General features: G+C 43.9%; 3 protein-coding genes across 3 annotated transcripts; 1 reads left to right on the top strand and 2 right to left on the bottom strand.

Annotated features, from left to right (window-relative positions):
* Positions 1 to 4,642: 4,642 nt before the first annotated feature.
* On the top strand, positions 4,643 to 9,608 carry LOC308319901 (chymotrypsinogen 2-like). Its single transcript, XM_080770131.1, has 7 exons — positions 4,643 to 4,791; positions 5,026 to 5,129; positions 6,197 to 6,276; positions 6,670 to 6,748; positions 8,300 to 8,480; positions 8,585 to 8,718; positions 9,433 to 9,608. The coding sequence occupies exons 1-7, from the start codon at positions 4,740 to 4,742 to the stop codon at positions 9,592 to 9,594; spliced, it is 792 nt and encodes a 263-aa protein (XP_080626257.1). The 5' UTR covers positions 4,643 to 4,739; the 3' UTR covers positions 9,595 to 9,608.
* A 3,958-nt stretch (positions 9,609 to 13,566) lies between these two features.
* Positions 13,567 to 14,643, bottom strand: LOC308319587 (GMP reductase 1-like; the record flags this gene model as incomplete). The annotated part of the gene is made up of 1 exon (XM_080769689.1): positions 13,567 to 14,643. The coding sequence occupies one exon, from the start codon at positions 14,641 to 14,643 to the stop codon at positions 13,567 to 13,569; it is 1,077 nt and encodes a 358-aa protein (XP_080625815.1).
* A 989-nt stretch (positions 14,644 to 15,632) lies between these two features.
* On the bottom strand, positions 15,633 to 17,294 carry LOC308319586 (glutamyl-tRNA(Gln) amidotransferase subunit B, mitochondrial-like; the record flags this gene model as incomplete). The annotated part of the gene is made up of 1 exon (XM_080769688.1): positions 15,633 to 17,294. One exon carries the CDS (start codon positions 17,292 to 17,294, stop codon positions 15,633 to 15,635), a length of 1,662 nt encoding a protein of 553 aa, XP_080625814.1.
* Between the last annotated feature and the right edge of the window lie 5,318 nt (positions 17,295 to 22,612).

Here is a 22,612-nt window from a genome sequence, read left to right as displayed (position 1 = left end):
TTAAGTAAAAGTACTTAGTTACTTTCCACCACTGGTACTTTTGTACACGATTTACAGTCGGTGTCCTACAGCCAGATGACATAGGGTGGGGGGGGAGGGGAAGGTCCACATTCCTCACCGGGGAGGAATTCCATCCAGTCGGAGCATGTAGTCATTTCATCATGGGAACACATACTGTACCACCACAGGACTCCCCTGTTCCTGTGGTTTGTTACGTCCCAACAAAGTTGAGAAAGACAAATGTCAAACTTATATGGTTCACAATTATTTTCTGGTTCCACTGAAAAGATCGCCCATTCATTTTTCCCATATAGATTTAAAAATTATTTTAAGCCTAGTTTCAAGCCATCCAGGATCCTAGTGAATCTTGACCATAACACCTTTTACTCTGTGAATAGAAATTATTGAGTATTTAATTATATGATAAATTCCATTTAATAAATACCCTTTGTTTAGCTTTTTTTTTTTTTTTATCTTTTCACAGAATCAAAGGTTTTATGTGCATGATTCCCCAGGATAATGGATGGCTTGATTCTAGGCTTAAAATAATTTATGTAAATAGTTTAGTAAATCTCTATGGGGAAAATGAATGGCCGATTTTTCAGTGGAACCAGAAAACCGCGCCTACTGCTATGCCCTAATAATATTTAGACAAACGTGAAGTAGGCCTACAGTGCCATCTTGTGGCCTCTTCATGTCTGGAAATGTCTTGGGTCTTTGACTGAAAAATCATTTTAAAATGCTACAGTAGATATTCAAATTAGTGGAAAAGCAGAACAGAACTTATACTGTGTGATGTAATTTGCCATTCTCACTGAATATCTTTCATTACGTTGGCTAAAGGTGTTTGAACAGCTGAAATCTGCCCTGCCTCAAACTTTACATTTTCCAAAATTGAGCAGTTTTGTCAGGAGAGGAAATAGTCCATCTTGGTAAACTAGTCCTAAACTCCCAAATATACAGGGATACAAGTTATATCATCAATATACATGTATATAACTTAAGATCTTACAATAGATGGTATGCACATGCATAAAGTGAATGTCAAATCGAGTGGCAAAGTGAGTTTAACATTGTTTAACGTCATTTAATGCAATCATATTGGATGTATGGGCTGTCAAGGCCAGAAAGTCGTTTTTGGCCACTCAGTAGGCGTTCCCGGCTCCGCATAACTTCTGGGTTTGATGATGATGTCACACGCATAGGCTTTCAGAGTACTTGCAATGTAGCTGGTTTTGAATGCTAGACAATTTGAATGAACAATTTACAATGATTATTTACAGGCCATTGTACCTATAGCCTGGGTTCCATATAACCACCCACCCTCTGACAGACACATGATTGACATGACGTCATTAATTAGCAATTTCACAGCATTAATTTAAATAAACAAAAGGAAATGAAAAGGTTAGGCAATTTGGCTCCAACAATAATTAATTAACTAATTATACTTCATGTCCACGTAGCTATTATAGTTTATTGTAATGAATGTCTCTGAATGTGATTCATGAGAATGGAAACACTCTGAAATGATGGCACCAGTAAACGGCATGGATTACTTTTATTGTGGAGACTATCGGTACAAGTCAGTGGTTAATTCAGGGTCATCCCTATGTTCCCCAGGTTCTATGTTCCTCACTTACCTTAGGGTTTAAGGACTCCAGTGTTTTGTACCATACAATTGTATGTATAAGTACAGAACAAAGCATCTTTGTTTTTGCCATCTTTGTTGAAGAGTCTGAGCAATTATGTTTTAGTTTATTTTATGCCAGTGCTAATTTTTAGTTGGCTAAGACTAGATAGTTTAAGTAGCCTAGGAAGGCCTAAAGTTCAATGGATTGTTCAAAGACTGATTTGCTCCTAAAAAGTAACGCTAAGACTAAGTTGCTAAAATACGTTTAGTCTTACTAGAATTACTAACATTACGAGGTCAGGTTTCTGGTTTAGGTTTATTCCTAAGTGGGGAACAAAGAACCTTTTTTGCATGGTGGGGAACATAGAACCTGGGGAACATAGAACCTGGGGAACATAGAACCTGGGGAACATAGGGTAGGCTCCCGTTAAATCAGACATTCCACTCAACATGGACATGTTAATGTACAAAGTACACACACAGACGGAAATGTATGAGAACACGGGTATAGTCGCACCACTGAGGTTCACTGTAAGTTAGCACACAGTTTTCATTTGTACCACCATTTGGCTCACCACTATATGCCACATGGTGTAGCTCACATTAGACCCATCGGACCACGTCCATCCGCCCTCCACATAGTAATCATTCAGTCCAATACAGGTCCGTTCCAGTCCGACCATTGGGTCAGAGAGTATATCAGAGTTAAATAGGGCCTGCAGGCTAATGTATGTCAAACTGGGGCCCTTAAAACCATATAATACGTTTAACACTATATTGCCTATAGTGCCTATGAGGCCCAGCAACTAGCAAGCACAGGAGTTGAGCAATCAGCAGCAGTATGTGAGGTGGTCTCTGCGAGGTGGTCTCTGCGAGGTGGTCTCTGTGAGGCGGTCTCTGTGAGGTGGTCTCTGCGAGGTGGTCTCTGTGTCCGACTGTCCGTGCCTCCGTAGACAGTTTGGGTTCTAGAAGGGTTGTTGCTGTCTGTCCTTTTTATGTGCTCCACACGAGGGTGTCTTCACAGCCCGCACCATTTGATTGGTCAACTCACGACACTAACGCGGGAACAATCGCCAGCCTGTGCACAGCTGTGGTGTTGCCCCACAGCCTATTGTGCGTTTGTGTGTGCGTGTGTGTGTGTGTGTGTGTGTGTGTGTGTATATGTATGTGTGTGTACTGGACGTGGACATATTGTTTTCCTGTTCCTAATGGCTCAGGCAAAGAAAGTTCTATGTTTCGCGTGAGCCTGGGAATTTTACAGGTGTGGGTACTTAGGCAAATTAGGTCCACTGGCAGAGCCTGACCAGAGCCTTTTGTGGGCGGTGTAAACATTGTGACCTGTTCTTCATAGTTTCTTGGTGAAGGTGCAGCCAATGTGCAGCCAGTGAAAGAGTACAGATGAACTCCGGTCTCCACATGATTAACCCATTTTGACCTGAGATCAGATTCTATAAATGTCTTCTACATCCTGACAGTTTTCTGAAAAAGCTATATGTTTCTATGTCAGTCCTTCGTTTTTTCAAAAATAGCAGACCTATACAAGCTCATAGCGCGCCACTCGGTGGCGCGCTATGAGCTTGTAGATCTGCTATTTTTCGTAAGAGTCCAGACCCTCCTCATAATCCAGGTTCCAATGTTACAGGCAGACCTGGGGCTCCATTTTCGTCACCACTAAACCCCTTATCCCTAAACTTCTTTGCTTTTTTTTTTTTACTATTTTGAAAAACATTTTTTTATAGTTCAACTAGCCAATCTACACATTGTGAGCTTGTAGACTGGCCATTTTAACTACCGGTATTCCAAAATGTTTTGCTAAATTGTAAAAAAATAAAAAAGGCAAAGAAGTTTAGGGTGAAGGGGTTTAGCGGTGACGAAAATGGAGGCCCTGGAGTCAACTAACTGAACCCACTCAACCCAGTGAACTTATTGACATACAGTACTGTACATGCACATACAGTACTGTACATGCAGGACATGACTATGACTGACACTTTTGACTTTCCTCACATTTCCACACCGTGTGTGTGTGTGTGTGTGTGTGTGTTCGTCACTTCAATATATATTTTTCAGGCAATGAAGAAAACCTTATAGGCTATGTCCATTAAAACCAGGAAATAATCTGTCATTTTAGATGTTATAGCTATACAGCACATTGGTTCTTTATACTTACTAGCCCTTCCTTACCCGTTGTGAGATATTTGCCCCCCTCTTGTGGCCGTGGGGGGTACTGTGCCCGGGCGCATTGCCCATCGTGTGGTGATGTAAAAACAATATTTGTACAGTAAATATGACAGTTGCGTCTGTAAAAAGTAGCCTAGCTGGTTTCTGGGAGCGTGCAGGTTTTTTTTGGCATGGAGAGATGTGTGCTAATAGTGTGGCTCGGTCGGAGATAGACCACAGACGGATAAACGGGGGTAAACGGCTGTTTTTATTCACTAATAAATTCATTATTAATCATTAATGTGTCAAATCGAAAAAAGGGCTCTGTTAAGACCTCCATATTCATATGGTCAATGCCTGTGTGAAAAGTGGGAGTGATTCGTGCAGTCAATGATGAGATAACGCGCTGTCAGTGACATTCAGACAGACATTCAGACATTCGCTGAATTATAGCATGATGATGATATACGCTATGAGCTTGTAGATCTACAATTTTTAAGAAATCTTGAAAATGTGCGCAAATCTTTGAATTGTAATAACCGCTTTTAAACTGAACATTTTTTACTTAATGCTTTGCTTCCGGGGGTCCATGGAACAAGTTACAACATATACATATGACATGAAAAGGTTTTGAGCGCAACTGATATAGCAACATACGTTTTTCAGAAATTTCGGAAATGTAGAAATTCAGTTCTATAAATGGGTTGAATTGCAATTGATGTCACATTACAATTGAATTGCTTCATAGCATCTAATATGTTGTGTTCATATGCCGAAATATTTTATTCACGTGCGATGAAGGACAGAGTTTGTGCACTCTGCAGGATCAACTAAGGACATGCAAGGCAAGCTGTTCAAACTCCCACCAGGAAGATAAGATGGAATGATATGATCCAGTATAAAGGAGGCTGCAGTCAGCCTGCTAGAGTCAAGCTATAAACCAACCATGGCCTTCTTGTGGATTCTCTCCTGCCTTGCCTTTGTTGGCGCTGCCTACGGTAAATATATAACTGCTTTTTTTTGGTGTGTTTAGCGACTTTGACTATATATAAATTGTATGTTGTATTATTATTATTATTACTATAATGATTGTTTACCTGCCGGTCAATTCAAATGGAATGCTCCAGAACATTTTTCACCGGGATTGCTTCCGCTTCAATTGATTTATTTTATTTGATTGACTGGTTGTTCTGCATAAAGTTTCTAAACTTGTAATTTTATCTCTCCACCAGGCTGTGGCTCTCCAGCCATCAGTCCAGTGGTCTCTGGATACTCCCGTATTGTGAACGGTGAGGAGGCCGTGCCACACTCCTGGCCCTGGCAGATCTCCATGCAGGTGAGCCTCCTTTACATTCATTTACAAGACAGGGGTCTTCAGTGTTTGTCAGGCCAAGGACCTCTTAGCTGAGAGAGAGATGAAGCAGAGACCCCTTTATAGCTGAGAGAGAGATGAAGCAGGGACCCCTTAGCTGAGAGAGAGATGAAGCCGGGACCCCTTTATAGCTGAGAGAGAGATGAAGCCGGGACCCCTTAGCTGAGAGAGAGATGAAGCCGGGACCCCTTTATAGCTGAGAGAGAGATGAAATTGTGTTGCAGATTAAACCTTTTAGATTACATATAGATTGAGAGTTTGAGAGCACTGTGACTGTCATCAGTGTATGTTGAATTTAACTACTACTACTACTATACCGTCAAGTAAAAGTGAAGTTTCCCTCAGAAATACATGGGCAAGTGGCAGCCCGGGGGCCACATGCATGCGGCCCCCACCTTCACTTAATGTGGCCCTCATGAATATTGATATAGTATTTATTTATTTATTTATTCAGCTGTTTTCCAATTCCAAATATGCAAACATAACATAACCTGCTTCAATTACTTCAGTCTATATTAGTAGCTGAATGACTATAGAAGTCCTTTTTTATGTCCACTGTATTTGCATTTAAATTCAGAATATTACTACTAACTAAATGCATTTGAAATTAAATAAAGAATACTTTTCAGGATTCCAATTTAAAAATAGTGAAAAAATAAATAGAAAAGATATTCAGGATTTAAATGTCTGTCTGTCTGTCTGTCTGTCTGTCTGTCATATCATTCAGGACAATGTAATTAGGCAAAAAAGAATTGGCCTGAAATAGTTTGGCCTTAAAACACAAATTGGCCTAAGTCATTTAATCCTCTTCTGTTACATAACTGACAGACTATTTGTATGTCAATAGTCATATATTGTAATTTGTTATAAACTGTTTAGGTGAAATGATTAAGAAATATTGTTTTGGTTCATTCATTCGTTTTCCGAAAAGAAAATAAATGACACAGAGGCCATTATATTAGCATTAAGGTGACGGTATGTAAATTAACTCCTACGGTTGTTGGTTGCTAATAAATACAATGTGAATGCAGGATGACACCGGCTTCCACTCCTGCGGCGGTTCCCTGATCAACGAAAACTGGGTGGTGACTGCTGCCCACTGCACTGTCAGGTACAGTAGTCCAACAGCGCCCTCTGCTGTTCACTGATGATACTGACAGCACGTTTGGGTTCTGTACATTATACCAGTATTGTCTACACTCTACACACAGTACTACAGAACCATACCCATGCATTTCCAAAAGTGAGACCTAAGAAAATTATAGTATTTTAAAATGTTCAAGAGGTACATACAAGGCTCACCAAATCACAGTCTGTAATAATAGCTGCCTAATAGCCTATCCAGTTGGAAATATAATTACAATTGCAGTATTTTCATTGTGACTGCTAAGAAGTCTGACTGAAGATCATTAGGTATTATTAGGCATTGGATAGTTATTGACCTTTTAATTAATTTTAAATTGACCATTAATTCATTTTAAACCTTTTTTTGTGTGTGTGTCAGAACTAATACCGTTATAGTCCTGGGCGAACACGACCGCAACTCCAACGCTGAGGACATCCAGAAGATCAAATGGTCAACGGTATGTTTTTAACACATTAAGAACTGAGGCAGATTCTTCTAAATCAGTAGTTCTCAATCGTTTTCCTATAACGTTTTTGTTAAGAAATTTAAAATCATCAAAAAAAAATCAATAACGTGTTCCTTCCACGTGCTATGTCCGGCCGGGGAAATTCCCCCCCTGTCAGGTGAAAAGAAGCAGCTTGCACTCCTCATGCATATAAGGAGGCATGAGGTCAGTCCGCTGCCCCCCCCCCCAGGTTGTCAGAGGAAGTGTAACGTCCAGGATTACATTAGATAATTGATACTGGGTGAAAAAAAGGTTGCAAAATCGCGGTATAAAAGTTATATATATTTTTAAAACAACACTTACAACATGTACATTTTTTTATTTAGGCCTATAATTAAAAGTGTCAATACGGCAATATAGAAGTACTGTGTGCAAAAAGCCAGGAATTCAAAACATACTTGAGTAATAGTACAAAAGTATTGACATAAAAATGTAGTACAAAAACTACACATTATGCAGAATGTCCCATTGCACGTTTTCAATTATGAAAATATTTTGAAAATAGCAGATCTACAAGCTCACAATGTGACGTATTGTGAGCTAGGGGGAGGTTAATGCCTGTGTTTTAATAATAATCAAAATCTACAAACTAACTAGTAACTAAAGTTTTAAAATAAATGTAGTGGAGTAAAAGTACAATATTTGCCTCTGAGATGTAATGGAGTACAAGTAAAAGTATTGTAAGTTGAAAAGCACTCAAGTAAAGTACAAATGCCTCAAAATTGTACAGTACTTAAGTAAATAGTTAGTTAATTTCCACCACTGCTAATGGCATGAGACATCCATATGGCATGGAAGATCATGGGTATGTCCTCCGATCACCCCCCAGGTCATCTTTGAGCAGGCCACCATTGGACAGGTTAAGAAAATTGTGTCTGACCCCTCCCATGTACTATACCCTGAGTATCGGCTAATGCCATCAGATAGGAGGTACGAGGTCCATGCGTGCAAATATAATAGGTACAAGCATTCCTTTGTCCCCCTGTCAATCACACTCCTTAACAGAGTCCTTGCAGAGGGCAGACAGGGTAGAGGTCGAAGGTTATGAGGTGATGTTCTTTAATGTCTTTAATGTTGTACGCGTCACTGTGTGCCTTTGTTGTCTTGTATTGTGTATTGTATTGTATTGTATTGTATTGTATGCTGCAGGGAGGGTCCTTGGGGTCCAAGACAAATTTCTCCCTTGGGAGACAAAATGGACCCCCATAACTAGTCTGTGCACAAATGGAACCAAAAGGACCCTGCATGTCCATTTGATTACATTCGTAACCTCTGTTACAGGACTTTTATGGTCATTCAGAGCTATCACTTTATGTGTTTCTGGTAATATTATTGTCCACTCATTTTGTATGTCTACGGCAATTTTTTTGCCTCCATTTTTCACATATTGGAATATATTGTTGAAGCCGTACGTGCATTTACTCAACAAAGAAGACTTCTTTTCACACATCTCTCCTAACAGCTACAGTTGACTGTTGTGTGTAACTTAATCTTCTCTGACAGTACATCAAGCACTCGCGCTACGGGTCCAACGGCAACAGCTACGACATCCAGCTGATCAAGCTGAGAAGCCCCGCCAAGATGGGCGCGCACGTGTCCCCCGTGTGCATGGCCGAGGCCCGCGACGACTTCCCCGGCGGCATGATGTGCGTGACCTCCGGATGGGGCCTGACCGACCCCTGGGGTAAGGGACCGGCACAACACATTCACCCATTCAGACACGGACGGACCCAACAACAGACGTTCTGTCCATTTAACACTTTGAGATTTCTTCATTTCTTCCCTCAGCCTATGGCACGCCTGCCCTGCTGCAGCAGGCTGCCCTCCCCCTTCTCTCCAAGGACGAGTGCAAGAGACACTGGGGCAGCAAGATCACTGATTCAATGATCTGCGCCGGAGCCCAGGGGGCCTCTTCCTGCATGGTGAGTGACATCAAGAGGACACTTTTGACACGAAACACATACAATTCACAAATGCTGCGTAGCCTGGCTGCGAGCTAGTTCAGGCAGATTACACTCATCTCCAGAGGTTAACACTCATGTGCAGCTTTTTGTGGCCCCGCCACCCTGGGCCTTTATACGGCCACGACACGGCAATCCGCGCGGACGTTCGTTTTCCAGCAAATCACCCTAATAAAACGGAATCTCACTTGAATTGGATTCCTATAGTGTGGGCTGGCATTAAGGATTCTGTTTGTCCCCCCCCCCCCCCCCCCCGGGGGGGTTATAGATGTATATGTCCCTGCTCTTAACCCATTTTGACCTGAGATCAGATTCTAAAAATGTCTTCTACATCCTGACAGTTTTCTGAAAAAGCTATGTTTCTATTGTCAGTCGTTGTTCGATTTTTCAAAAATAGCAGACCTACAAGCTCGTAGCGCGCCACTCGGTGGCACGCTATGAGCTTGTAGGTCTGCTATTTTTCAATAGCTAAAGCATAACAATGCCAACACCAAAAGGGGTTCCCGCCCCAAAATGCCATCTGCTAATGTGCTGTGCAGAGACGAGAGTAATGTATAAGCAGAGCCTGAACGCCAGGTATATATCAAATATAACATTCACACTTTATTAGCAATTTATTATTAGTCTCAGTCTATGTATTGGTGAGTCATCTGACTGGACTGCTTGTTGTTTCAGGGGGACTCTGGTGGGCCCCTGGTCTGCCAGAAGGATGGCGCCTGGACCCTGGTCGGTGTGGTCTCCTGGGGCAGTGGATACTGCAGCGTGGACTCGCCTGGAGTGTACGCCCGCGTCACCGTGCTGCGTTCCTGGATTGACCAGACCGTCGCCTCCAACTAAACCCTGTCAGCGTTGTCCATCTACAAGCTCAAACTTGTAGATCTGCTATACTTTTGATGCTTTTGAATGTGAATCCCTGAAAAGAGTAACAGTTTTAGACAGATTCACAATAAAAAAAAAAAACTACAACCAATTCAAACATGTTGCCTGAGTGTACTTGTCAAATTGTGAAAACTTGATAAAATGCATATCGCTTATTGCTTGAATGAATAACTCTTGGATTCATGGTTGATTTGTGGTTCTTGGGTCTTCTTTATGTTAGAATAAACATATGTACAGAAGTTTAATGTGCAGTAGAATAATACAATCTAAATAACAAGATTATAATATATGAAACCAACATTGATGTCACAGCACCATGGTAACCAATGCATGACAAATATGCCGCGAGGAGGAATGGATGGATAAATATCTGTATGCAAACGTCCCACCCTGGAAATGGGTCATTTCAGGTACTAGTAACAGTGGAGTACATTCATTTTCTTCTGTGATTGGGGCGACCCCCAATGCCTCCCTGCTTGGCACTCGGCATCAATCGGTTAGATTGGGCGTCAAATGAACTAATGAAGATAAGATGATAAGATCTTCATTGTCACTGTATGAGACATACTGTACATGTACAATGAAATTTAGTTTAGTGCAACCATAACACATAGTATCAACAGAGAGAGGGGGAAAAAGGACCACAAAAAAACCCACTGATGGGGCAGCTTCATGGCATAAAACTGTTAGTCCGTCATAGTCCAGTCCAGTCAAGTCATCTCAATCCATTAGTAAGAGCACTATAATGCACCATTAAAAATAGTAAAATACCCAATAAAATTATAAGTAGATAAAATAAGGGGGACCACACAATCACAAGATGAAATAGCTGGAACAGAGTTCTAAGTTCATGTGCAAATTCATCATCAATATGGGGGGGGGGGGACCATGGGCGATTATACTACTACTGTATGTACTATTGCACTTGCCCATCCATGGTCTGTATTTCTAGAAATTCACATTCTCACATTCTAGAAATGTGAGTGAATGGGAAAGATCATGGCGGTATGAATGGAACGAAACCAATTTGCTTGCGTGCCGCGTGCGTTTCTGCCTGCCCTCATATGAGCATGTCTGACCTCAAACTTTAAAACATTTATTTCTTCTGTTGGAACGTCATGCTTGTTATTTTTGAGTGATGGGGAATGAATTCTGTAATGATATGCTTAGGTATTCCAGGCCACTAGGTGGCACTGTTGTCTGTGCGAATACACTGCTGGGTATTTGGAGGGAGAACGCAGAATAAACATTCATTCATTGTTGACTAGTCCTGACTCCTGAGTGTTCAGCTCATTACAAATTCTGATCCATTTTATTGTCCAACTCTGTCCTGCAGCAGCGGGACCACCTCTGCCAGTATGAAGACGTGCGTGTGGTCCAGCTGGTCCTGACTCCTGGATGATGAACGTCTTCCCCAGGAGGACACACTTCTCGTCCACGGTCCAGGTGCAGGAGGAACTGCTTGACGGCGGGATCACACTCCACCAGAACGCCCTACGTTGACAATTAGCTGGTTGACCCAGAGTGCAAATCACTGAGGAGGACCTGAGGGGGGAATCCAGGAGTCAGAGGGATAGGTTCCAGCACTCCCTAGACATCCGCAAATATGTATGTATCTGTCAGTGTCCATTTATATCATAATGTATCTGTACATGTCCATTTTTGCCCATATATGGAGATTCCTGATCTCATCAATATAATAATAATAATAACTAGAAAGGTCGCAATTGATGAAAAAATGAAAAATTGCAAAGTGTGGTTGCCGCAGTAGCTTACATAGGCCCCTGAGCCCCTCCCACTAATATTGTTAGCCAATTACAATGTCACGTTTTGTTATGGACAAATACATTTTGGACAGGTGTATTTAATACCTTTATTAATCCCACAGGGTAATTTTTGTGCCATTCACGAGATAAAACATATACATACAACTTGACTCTAGCAGGCTGACTGCAGCCTCTAGGGGTGTCAAAAAATAGATTCGAATTAGAATCGTGATTCCGTTATGAACGATTCAAAATCGATTCATAATTTCCAAAAATCAATTCTTTTTTAGATTTCTTTAAGTTACAGGAGTTTTCACTACATGGTGTAGGCCTATGTGATATGAAATGTAAGCTTACCCTAATCACAGTAAACATCAGGTCTTCAGTCATTTTCAAGTTACTGTAGTCACTTCAGTTCAAGACTGGAGTAGATTGTGATGAAATCCTATATGTATTGAATCGAGAATCATTTTGAATAGAAAATCATTTTGAATCTGGGAAAACAAATGCGTTTGAATTGAAAAATCGTTTTTGGATCGAATCGTGACCCCAAGAATCGGAATCGAATTGTGGGACACCCAAAGATTCACAGCCCTAGCAGCCTCCTTTATACTGTAACTGGACTAGTAAAGAATCACCACAATTTGGCTTTTGGTGACTAGTTTTTTAATTTTGGCGTGGTGTTGTATGGGTATAAGGTTTTCAAAAAGCTGACTCAAATATTAGATAGCCTACCAATACCTATAGCTATGGTTGTAAACCAAAATAATTGATCAAATAGATTTTCAATGGATGCTGTTACTATTGGGTGTGCTAAATAACATACTAAAATGTTAAGAAAAACGAACAACCAGAAAGGCATCGTTTTCAAGATGGTGTCCACGGTGGCTAAAATGAGCTAAAATGCCTATAAACTGGGATGTAAAAAAAATCTGAGTTTTCTCCATTGCTCTGTAAAGCAAATCATGCAGCTACGGCATACGCATAAAACAACCCAATTAAGTAACCACAGTATACTACTCATCAACTTGCAAATTACATATACATAGGCATTCATATATAGGCCTTCAGTGTCGGGTGGATTAAAGGTAATTCCTCCATGTATACATGTATAATCTGAAACATATCTTCATTACGTCACCATCGAGAGCCAGTTATACCCATGCAGCTACGGCATACGCATAAAACAACCCAATTAAGTAACCACAGTATACTACTCATCAACTTGCAAATTACATATACATAGGCATTCATATATAGGCCTTCAGTGTCGGGTGGATTAAAGGTAATTCCTCCATGTATACATGTATAATCTGAAACATATCTTCATTACGTCACCATCGAGAGCCAGTTATACCCTGGCATTGGTACATATAAGTTCAATGTTTTACAGGGACAGAGAGGCGTAGATTTGAGAGTTCATAGCAGTTGACAGACTTGCGCACTCTGCTCTACACGCAAGTAGGCACTCGACAGAGTGCAGTTCTAGTTTAATCCTACGGTTACTACGGGTTCTGGTGGGCTCCGACCTGAGGCCGGTTCTACAAATGCCTTCTAAATCAGAGGTAAATTCTAAAATATTGAAGACCAAACAAAATGCAAAAGACTAAAAAATGGTTAAAAGAAATCACCTATGTGAGGTGAGGGGCGCTTTGTGTTGCCACAAATCTACGTCATATTTGGCAGACATTTGACCTAATTTCTCCTTTCATTGTCAATGGCAAATATTGAGACATGTGGGGACAAAAGCTGTATAGCCCCTAAAATATTGGAGACACACAAGCTTGCTGTGAGCTGGTAAATATGCTCTTTTTAAGAAACGTAAAATCTAAGTACGTAAAATCTAAAATGTACGTAAAATCTAAAATGACACACGTTACCGAGTCTAACCGATTTATACCTGAAAAAAATGGCTCCTGAATCATGTCAGTCGTTCTCAAACATTTTCATGTCAAGGACCCCCCAAAATATCTGTATTTGGCCGCCGACCCAATCTGAAATTATGTTGTTCCAGGGACCCAGAAGCAAAGATTTGAGTTAAAAACAAAAAAAGCACGTAGCGTGGCGCTATGAGCTTGTAGATCTTATATACACAGCTTTTGTCCCCACATGTCTCATATTTGCCATTGACAATGAAAGGATTCATAATGATCTATAAGGAAGGTCATATGTGCCTCAAATATGTCCAGTTGTCGTCACCGAACACGGTGTTGAGCTGCTGCGTGACCCTGATGAAGGTGGTCCTGCGGCTCAGCTCCTTCAGCTTGGCTGCGCCCACGTAGGTGCAGGTGGAGCGCACGCCGCCCAGCACGTCGCGCACCGTGGCCTCCACGGGGCCCTTGTACGCCACCTCCACCGTCTTGCCCTCGGACGCCCGGTACTCGGCCACGCCGCCGGCGTGCTTCTTCATGGCCGTGTCGGAGCTCATGCCGTAGAAGCGCTTGTACATGCCGCTGCTGTTCTCCTTCTCAACGACCTCGCCGCCGCACTCCTGGTGGCCGGCCAGCATGCCGCCCAGCATCACGAAGTCGGCCCCGGCGCCGAAAGCCTTAGACACGTCCCCGGGGCAGGTGCACCCTCCGTCGGAGATGATGTGGCCGCCCAGGCCGTGGGCCGCGTCCGCGCACTCCATCACGGCGCTGAGCTGCGGGTAGCCCACCCCCGTCTTCTTGCGCGTGGTGCACACCGAGCCCGACCCGATGCCCACTTTGATGATGTCGGCGCCGGACAGGATCAGCTCCTCCACCATCTCTCCCGTCACCACGTTCCCCGCCATGATGGTGTGTGTCGGGAACCTTTGACGGACGTCCTTGACGAACTGCACGAAGTGCTCGGAGTAGCCGTTGGCCACGTCCACGCAGATGTACTGCAGCTGGGGCACGGCCGCCACGATGGCCGAGAGCTTCTCAAAGTCCCCGTCGCTGGTTCCCGTGCTGACCGCTATGCTGGTCTGTATGCACTCTGGGTGTTTCGCTGCGAACGCCCTCCAGTCGTCAACGGAGTAGTGCTTGTGGACGGCGGTGAAGAGGGTGAACCTGTGCAGCGCCAGAGCCATCTCGAAGCTTCCCACGGTGTCCATGTTGGCGGCGATGATGGGGATGCCTCTGTAGCTGCCCTTTGAGTTCCTGAAGGTGTAGCTCCTTGCCAGGTCCACCTCGCTGCGAGACTTTAGCGTGCTCCGCTTGGGCCGAAGGAGCACGTCCTTGAAGTCCAGTTTGATGTCCGTTTCAATGCGAGGCATTGTCACAAACACATAAATGACACTCAATCTGAGCAACGGCTGAACCGACTGACCGTCGCTATATACTTAATAGAAACATTTTGCACATGCTCTTTAAGATATAAAGGCACAGGTGGACAGCAGGTGATGTCATGATTATGACATCAGTTCTGATTGATTGAATGATTGATTGAATACTTTATTACAGTACTGCAGTACAGGTAGTACAGTCACAGGTTAGGCTAGAAGGATAACACATGCTAACTCATGCTATTGGGATAATGTATTGATTGATTGAATATTGTATTAGACGGAACCGTAAACAGGTACAGTCAAACATTTGAGCTAAAAGGACAAAAAGCCTCAAGGGCTTATTGTGGGCTTGAGTAGCTAGGCTACTATTATCATCATAATATTCCCGGGCCTTTCGTCCTCTGGGCTGTGACGTCATGTGGGCCAACCAATCGGAAGACAGAGGGAGGGTTCCATGTAGTATAGAGCTACTAGAGCCCACGCTGTTTCTTAAGGAACAGTACTTTCTATTTAGGGGTCAAGCCCAAAGGGCATAGACCCCCTTCCGTGAAATTCCGCCATATTTGCAGTTTGGCATTCTTCATGGCAATATGGTAGAAGGCCGTGAGGATCCCTCAGGAACTGAAGCTCACAGTCATTCGTCAACAGACCTCTGACCTTTAGATTTTCCGATGACTATATTGTTATGATTTGGCCTTTTCTTTGCCACGTCAAAAGTGTGAATGGAGTCTGACTGGTTACGGGACTACAGCGTTAACAGACAACGGTGATTGTAGAAAGGAAGGGTCAGTTCTAGTGTACTACCGATGTACAGGAATTCCTTTAGGTCAGTTTTGTTTTTGTTAATCAAACAGGGTGTCCCTTGTAATTAAAAAGGTTGAGAATCAGTGCTGGAGATTCTACAGTGTAATGTTCTACAAAAGTCCACCCAGTCCAAACTCTCTCTTGTTGACGACTGTGATCCAGTGTGGTCTCCTTCAGGAAGTCTTCTCCTCAAGAATGGAGCGCAGCAGAAGCGGGTCGAACAGGCCTTTGGTCTCCCTTTGGACCAGACCCATCAGCTTGTTCAGAACCTTCTTGTTCCCCTTCCTGATGAGCAGGACCTCCTCGGGGTGTGAGTCCACCACCCTCTGACAGACGCTGTGGAGCCGTGTAAAGTCACTGACCATCCCCAGGTCCTGCTCCTGCACCACCTGGTGGGCCGTCTTCCCCGGACACCTCCACATCTCCTGAAGAACGCGCTTGGCAGCAGAGGCAGAGACGAGTCCTGTTTCCTGGAGTTGCAGAAGCTCCGCCAGCGCGGAGGGAGATACGCGGCTCTGGCTGACCTTTAGATGGTGCTGTTTGAGCAGACCGAGCAGCTCCTTGGTCACCCAGCCGACCACCTTCCTCGGCGCCCTACTGGTCTCCTCGACAACCGCCTCGAAGTAGTCTACGAGCCCTTCCTCGTTTAGCAGGGTGAAACCATGTTCGGGCAGGATGCCGTAGGTCTGCAGCAGCCTGTCTCTCTGGACACTGGGCAGCTCGGGCAGACTGTCACGGAGCCACTCCACCAGCACTGCCTGGCTGGGGTCCGCTCCGCTGGGCAGGGACGCCTCGTCGTCGTACACCGTCAGCGGAGGGAGGTTGGGCTCCGGCATGAACCTGTAGTCCTGAAGCCCATCCTTGTCTCTCAGCGGGAAGGTCTTTCCACATCTGGAGTCGAAGGCTTGGGTCTCATTCAGAACAGTACCGCCACTCAGCAGGATCCCCGTCTGTCTCCGGATCTCATAGTCTATAGCTCTGGCTAGGAAGCGGGCGCTGTTGATGTTCTTCACCTCCGTCCGGACACCCAGAGGTTCTCCCGGCCTATGAACCGACACGTTGGTGTCCACCCGGAGCTGGCCCTCGGACATGTTGCCCTGACAGGTGCCCAGAGCCTGCAGGATGAGCTGCAGCTCTCTGACGGCGGCTGCAGCCTCCTCGCCGCAGCTCATATCCGGCTCCATCACCAGCTCCATCAGTCCAACTCCTGCTCTGTTGAGGTCCACGAGAGTCTGGCAGCGGCGGTTGTCGTGCAGACTCTTGCCGCTGTCCTGTTCCAGTTGGATTTGCTTGATGTGTACGGTCTTGGTGACGACCTGGCTTCTCTTCTCGCCTCCCAGGCGGCTGTAGGTCAGCAAACCGTCCACGGCGATGGGTCGGCACCTTTGGGTGATCTGGTAGCCGGCTGGGAGGTCAGCGTAGAAGTAATGCTTCCTGTCGAACAGTGACTTCCTGTTGATGGTGCAGTTGAGAGCCAGTCCCGTCATGACCGCTGCCTCGACAGATCTCCTGTTCAGCACCGGCAATGTGCCGGGCAACGACGCATCGAAGAAGGACACCATGGAATTTGGTGGCGCCATGAAACGGACCGGAGAGCCGGAGAAGAGTTTTGTGTTGGAGAGGATCTGTGCATGGATCTCCAGCCCCACCACACCAACCAACTCCTGGAGAGCACTTGTTCTTTGCACCTGTGGCTGACTTTTGCATCGTGAAACGGACGTGCCAATCAGCCGGAAGACACAAATACTGTGTAATTTATTATGCGTAGTTCTGGGATAAAACACTATTTGTTTGTTGACGTTACACAGCAGCAGGATGCGAGAAGAGGCTGCCATGTGGCAGTACTCAGTACTATGGTAGCTGTATCAGCACTATGATAGTTGTAACCCCAGTGTGGCCCAGGTTGGTGGTTCGACACCGGTGATGATGTCAGTCAGCTATTACAGCAGTGCTATGACATCAGTGCTGAAGTCCTCAAAGATATATGGAATAGGGGAAAAGGGGATAGCATGTTTGCCATATAGGCCACATACCAATAATATCTCTTAGTTTGTAAACGTGTGATATTTGGACTGAACAGTTGAATTTTAGCTTGGTCAGTGGGTTAAGACTCCTATACCACGTTCAAATGTAAAATATGTGTCTCTCTTCTCTGTTCTGTCCAATGAAGGAGACATGTCCCATGTCCCGTCAGTGAATAATGACCTCAGACTTTGTGAAATACAAAAGAGAAATAAGAAAATAAGTAACTGATTTGTTTATTTTTGGAACACAGTTCTTATATGACGCATCCATAGGGAAATCTTATTGAGTCATATAAGAACTGTGTTCCAAAAATAAACAAATAACTATAGATTTATCTGAACATTTAAACATATACTGTACAATTCAACCATGCCAAAATAATTTGCCAAAATAATTTGCCAAAATAATTTGCCAAAATTATTTGCCAAAATTATTTGCCAAAATTATTTGCCAAAATTATTTGCCAAAAATTATTTGCCAAAATTCTATTGCACCCTTCATCTATTCTAGACAGAGTGGCAAAACACTGAGCAGCATGATGGAGTTCATGGCTCGTTCATGGAAATCACTTAACGGTCCTGTGTATACCTGTATTTTTATCATGAAACAGAAACTTTGCAGAGGATAATTCAAGCTTTCTGTACAACTGCAATGTTGTTGAGTTTAATGTTGTTTAATACAATTAGATAGCATGACCTTTCTGTTTGGTGTATGGGCTGCCTACTCTGTAGGCGTTCCCGCATAACTGCCAGGTACGATGATGTTGACACACATACAGCTTTTTTCTTGCAGGGACCCATTTCTGGGAAATGGCCTGACTGACTTGCAGAGGAGTGAGAGAGAGAGAGAGAGAGAGAGATGGGAGGCCGCCTGCATCTGTTCTGCATGCATGTTTACAGTTTGCCTCATTTCCTCACACAGTATATGCCTATACTGCGTGCGTGCATTGGTTGAAGACATGGTGAGTCATATTTCATATGTTTCGTATAATTTCGTATTTTCTCTGACATTTGCCATTTATTTATTTATTTTAAGATACTTTTGGGGGGATTTTTTTGCCTTTATTGAATGATACAGTAGCCTTTTGATTGATTGAATAGTTTATTGAACATAAATGTAAAAACAGCATCAGAGTGCAGTCAAACACTCAGTTCAAAAGGGACAGCACCAAAAAAGAAAAGTCCTTGCGATCTTGTTTCCATTTAGGCCCTACTAATAATAATAATAATACATTTTATTTATAAGGCGCCTTTCAAGGCACTCAAGGTCGCCGTACAGGTTAAAACAGTACAAGTTAAAAGCAGAACAGTTAAAAGCAGAACAAAAACACAGCTTGCAGCAGACAGGTCATGCAGGGTCATAGGCCTGCCTAAACAGATGGGTTTTGAGGTGGGTTTGGAAAGTGGTGATGTCCATGTTTCTGATGTCAGGGGGGAGGGAGTTCCAGAGGTGAGGGGCAAAGCGGCTGAAGGCTCTTGACCCCATGGTGGACAGACGGGCTGGGAGGACTTTCAGGGTGAGGGAGGAGGCAGACCTGAGAGACCGGGTGGGGATGTTGATGTGGACAAGGTCAGACAGGTATGGGGGGGCTACTGTATGCAATCAATCTGTCTGACAGGGAATGGGGACTGGGGAGAGAAAGAGGGGGGGTGACACGCAGGGGATCTGCATTCGAACCGGCAACATGCTGTCATTGCTATCAGCCTATAGGCCTGGTTTCCATGTTTACAGCGTGGCTCTACAGTAGTTTGTCCATTATTGTAATTGTCTCTGTCGGGTTCAAAAATAACAAAAGTAGTAGTAGTACTGTAGTACAAGCTCGTGGATCTGTTCATTTTGATGCTTTTGTGTGATACTTTTGGCATGACAGGGCGTTAACCCATTCTGACCTGAGATCAGATTCATACGAGGTTTCCACTGGACACACACTGGTCTGATTTAAACCCATTCTGACCTGAGATCAGATTAAAAAAATGTCCGTCGTTCTTCGATTTTTCAAAAATAGCAGACCTACAAGCTCATAGCGCGCCACTCGGTGGCGCGCTATGAGCTTGTAGGTCTGCTATTTTTCAATAGCTAAAGCATAACATAGTGCTAACACCAAAATGGGTTCCCGTTCAGAATGGGTTAAATTATGAAAAAGTCGGAAAGGGTTCTGTCCGACAGCAACGAAATGGAATTTCCTAGGTATGAACTATTTTAGTGAGCAGTGACATTTACTATCAATTTAAACATGTATTCGGAACATTGAAGTTAATTGTTTTGCACCCTGTCTGTCTGTCTGTCCGTCCGTCCGTCCGTCCGCGTGTGTCCGTCTGTGATAAACTAATCTCCAGCACTGTTGGCTTGATCACAGCCAAACACACACACACTCCCTGGATGCCAGAGCTGAATTAACCTCTTCCCCCGTTTTTTCACATTTGCCTGTTATAGTGCCATGGAGGCCAACTTTTGCTTGTATACTGTACATCTAATTGGTGGGAAAAGATTATGATGCAGTTGTTATCTTCTCTGATCCCCCAGTGTTCTGCATCATGATTGGTTTGAACAACCATTGAAACCAAAGAGAGAGGGCATACCACTGATTGGTTGAAACCATCGCCACAGTGAGTAACTGATAGGTAAGACCCGTGTGCACTATTGCAGTGCTTCTCAAAGTGCGGTTTGTGGGAAAACTCAACAATTAGGCTACTTTTATGTGTTTTATGTGTTTAAAATATAGCTTCAACTGTGTGTGTGTGTGTGTGTGTATGCGCACACTTTTTTCTAGTAATCGTTACCTGCAGGTCATTTACGGGACAGCACGTCAGTACCACAGGTTTGTGCGCGTGGCAGTGGTGTGACCTTTAGTAGTAGCTGAGCACAATGCTTATTTGCAACGCCCTGCAAAAAGACTAACAGTAACAAATATGGGTGAGTTCGGATATGCGCACCGGGAGCGCACTCACGTATGAGTTTTTATTGCAGTGTGCTCAGTGCGCTATCCAAACGCACCCCTACAGTACACACACACACACACACACACACACACACACACACACACACACACACACACACACACACAGTACACCTTAGGTTTGTGTGCATAAATGACACAGCGACATGACAGCTGCACGTGGGTGTGGGAGTACAAACTTTATCTGAAATTGGGTATGAGAAGTGTTTCCTGATGCATGCAGCTTATTGGGTTCACTTCACATCAAAAGTATTCAAATAATGAAGCTGACATGTTAACATCATGTGTTTGTATAACAGAATCCACCATGGGGGACACTTAAGCAGCGCATGTTGGACACTCTGGATCAGCTGCTTCACGATGAGTTTGACAGGTTCAAGTGGCATCTACAAGAGCCTAAAAATGTTGAAGGTCTCAAGCCGCTCACTGGAGAACGCCAAGAGGACAGACATAGTGGACCTGATCGTGCAGAGCTACCCTGGTAGAGAAACTCAGATCATGCTGAATGTTCTGAAGATAGACAGGATTGATCTAGTGGAGGGGTTTAAAACCACACCAACAGGTAGGTGAAGAGAGGATAGCGATTTTAAGTTTATAAGTTAATATTATATTAAAACACCCTTGTAGATTGTAATGAGTGTGTGTAAGGATGATTAGCTGACGTTGGAACAAAACATTTAGTCTGTAGATGGCGGCATCCATTCTGTAGGTGTCTAACAATATGTCTAACTTCGATCAAAGGTGGGAGAGACAACTTTTAGATTAGGCATTAATGATAATGGTAAATGAAGGACAGACGGACAGTTGATCAGATGTATTGATGATGATTGTAATGAAAGACAGTAGATTATGGGGAAAATATGGTCTGACTGTAGTCTGCGGCTAGAAGAAGAATTGTAGAAGGAATTTGGTCTAGGTCCAGGTTTTTGGGTCCAATGGATGTCACCAGTTTTAGGAGAGACAGGAGAGAGGGCTGGGGGTTGTGGGTGAAGTTATAGGAACCACAGAGGGTAGCTGGAGGGTGGCAGTGTTCTCTGTGGTAATCCAAGTCTCATGGTGAGGTGATAGGAACCAGAGAGGGTAGCTGGGGGGTGGCAGTGTTCTCTGTGGTAATCCAAGTCTCATGGTGAGGTGATAGGAACCAGAGAGGGTAGCTGGGGGGTGGCAGTGTTCTCTGTGGTAATCCAAGTCTCATGGTGAGGTGATAGGAACCAGAGAGGGTAGCTGGGGGGTGGCAGTGTTCTCTGTGGTAATCCAAGTCTCATGGTGCGGTGATAGGAACCAGAGAGGGCAGCAGTGTTATGGTATTTGGGTTCCAGTCTGATTCGCTGCTTTCCGCGGATCTGCAGTGACATTTTCAGATCCGTGGAACGCAGCGAATCAGGCTGGAACCCATGCAGGCTAATCATCCGGGGTAATCCAAGTCTCACGTGGGGTGATCTCGGTCAGAACATGTAATTAGCCCTTCGCTAAGGCCCTACCGAACCTAGCTCTGGTCCATAGCCCTAATGCCCTTTGCTGTCTTTGCAGAGCTATGCACCAAAGCTATACCGAACCCATCCTTTGGACCATCGCTTTTGGGGCTGGAGAGAGGTCTGGGCTGGAATTAATCCAGGCTGCTGATTGGTTTTCATTTTAACATGTTTCACCATTGAATATACTTGCCTGTTTGTGTGATTCTTCAACGGCGGGTCATGACTTTACCGGTTTGATTTCTTTCTATTTTGACCGTCTCCAGTTTCTCCAGGGTCTGCCGTGTCCACCACCCATGTTTCAAGTCCACCAGAGCGTCCGGGAAACATATGGGACTTTTTGAAATGTGAGTGCATTTTCATTAGTGGTGTAGGTTTAGTAAGATAAATTTATATGAGTCATAGGGCTGTATTTTACGTGTCTTAAGTACCAGGTCTTATTACCTAACTTGAGTACCTGCAAGACCTGGTACTTAAGACACGCAAAATACAGCCCATAATGTCATAATGTTTTTCGGTCATGCCCAAAGATGGAGTCTATCATGATGTCAGGTAGCTCCTTATATGGAGTTCCATGCATTCTGTAACGTGATCTGACTCACAGTGGTATCCATGACGACTAGCTATCAAGTATTCTGTAACTATAGCAATCTGCCCAAAGATGCTATGATATGAAAGACACACACACACACACACACAC

The sequence above is a fragment of the Protomyctophum bolini genome (genome assembly GCF_963924005.1).
Source record: "Protomyctophum bolini genome assembly, chromosome: 8".
NCBI classification, from domain to species: Eukaryota; Metazoa; Chordata; class Actinopteri; order Myctophiformes; family Myctophidae; genus Protomyctophum; species Protomyctophum bolini.
The sequence above is the reverse complement of the archived record's forward strand: the minus strand, read 5'-3'. Positions and strand labels throughout refer to the sequence as shown.

Coding starts and splice junctions, on each gene's coding strand:
- LOC308319901 (XM_080770131.1), top strand. CDS start 4,740: ATGGCCTTCTTGTGGATTCTCTCCTGCCTTGCCTTTGTTGGCGCTGCC. Junction 4,792..5,025: donor CTTTGTTGGCGCTGCCTACG/GTAAATATATAA, acceptor TCTCTCCACCAG/GCTGTGGCTCTCCAGCCATC. Junction 8,481..8,584: donor GGGCCTGACCGACCCCTGGG/GTAAGGGACCGG, acceptor TTCTTCCCTCAG/CCTATGGCACGCCTGCCCTG.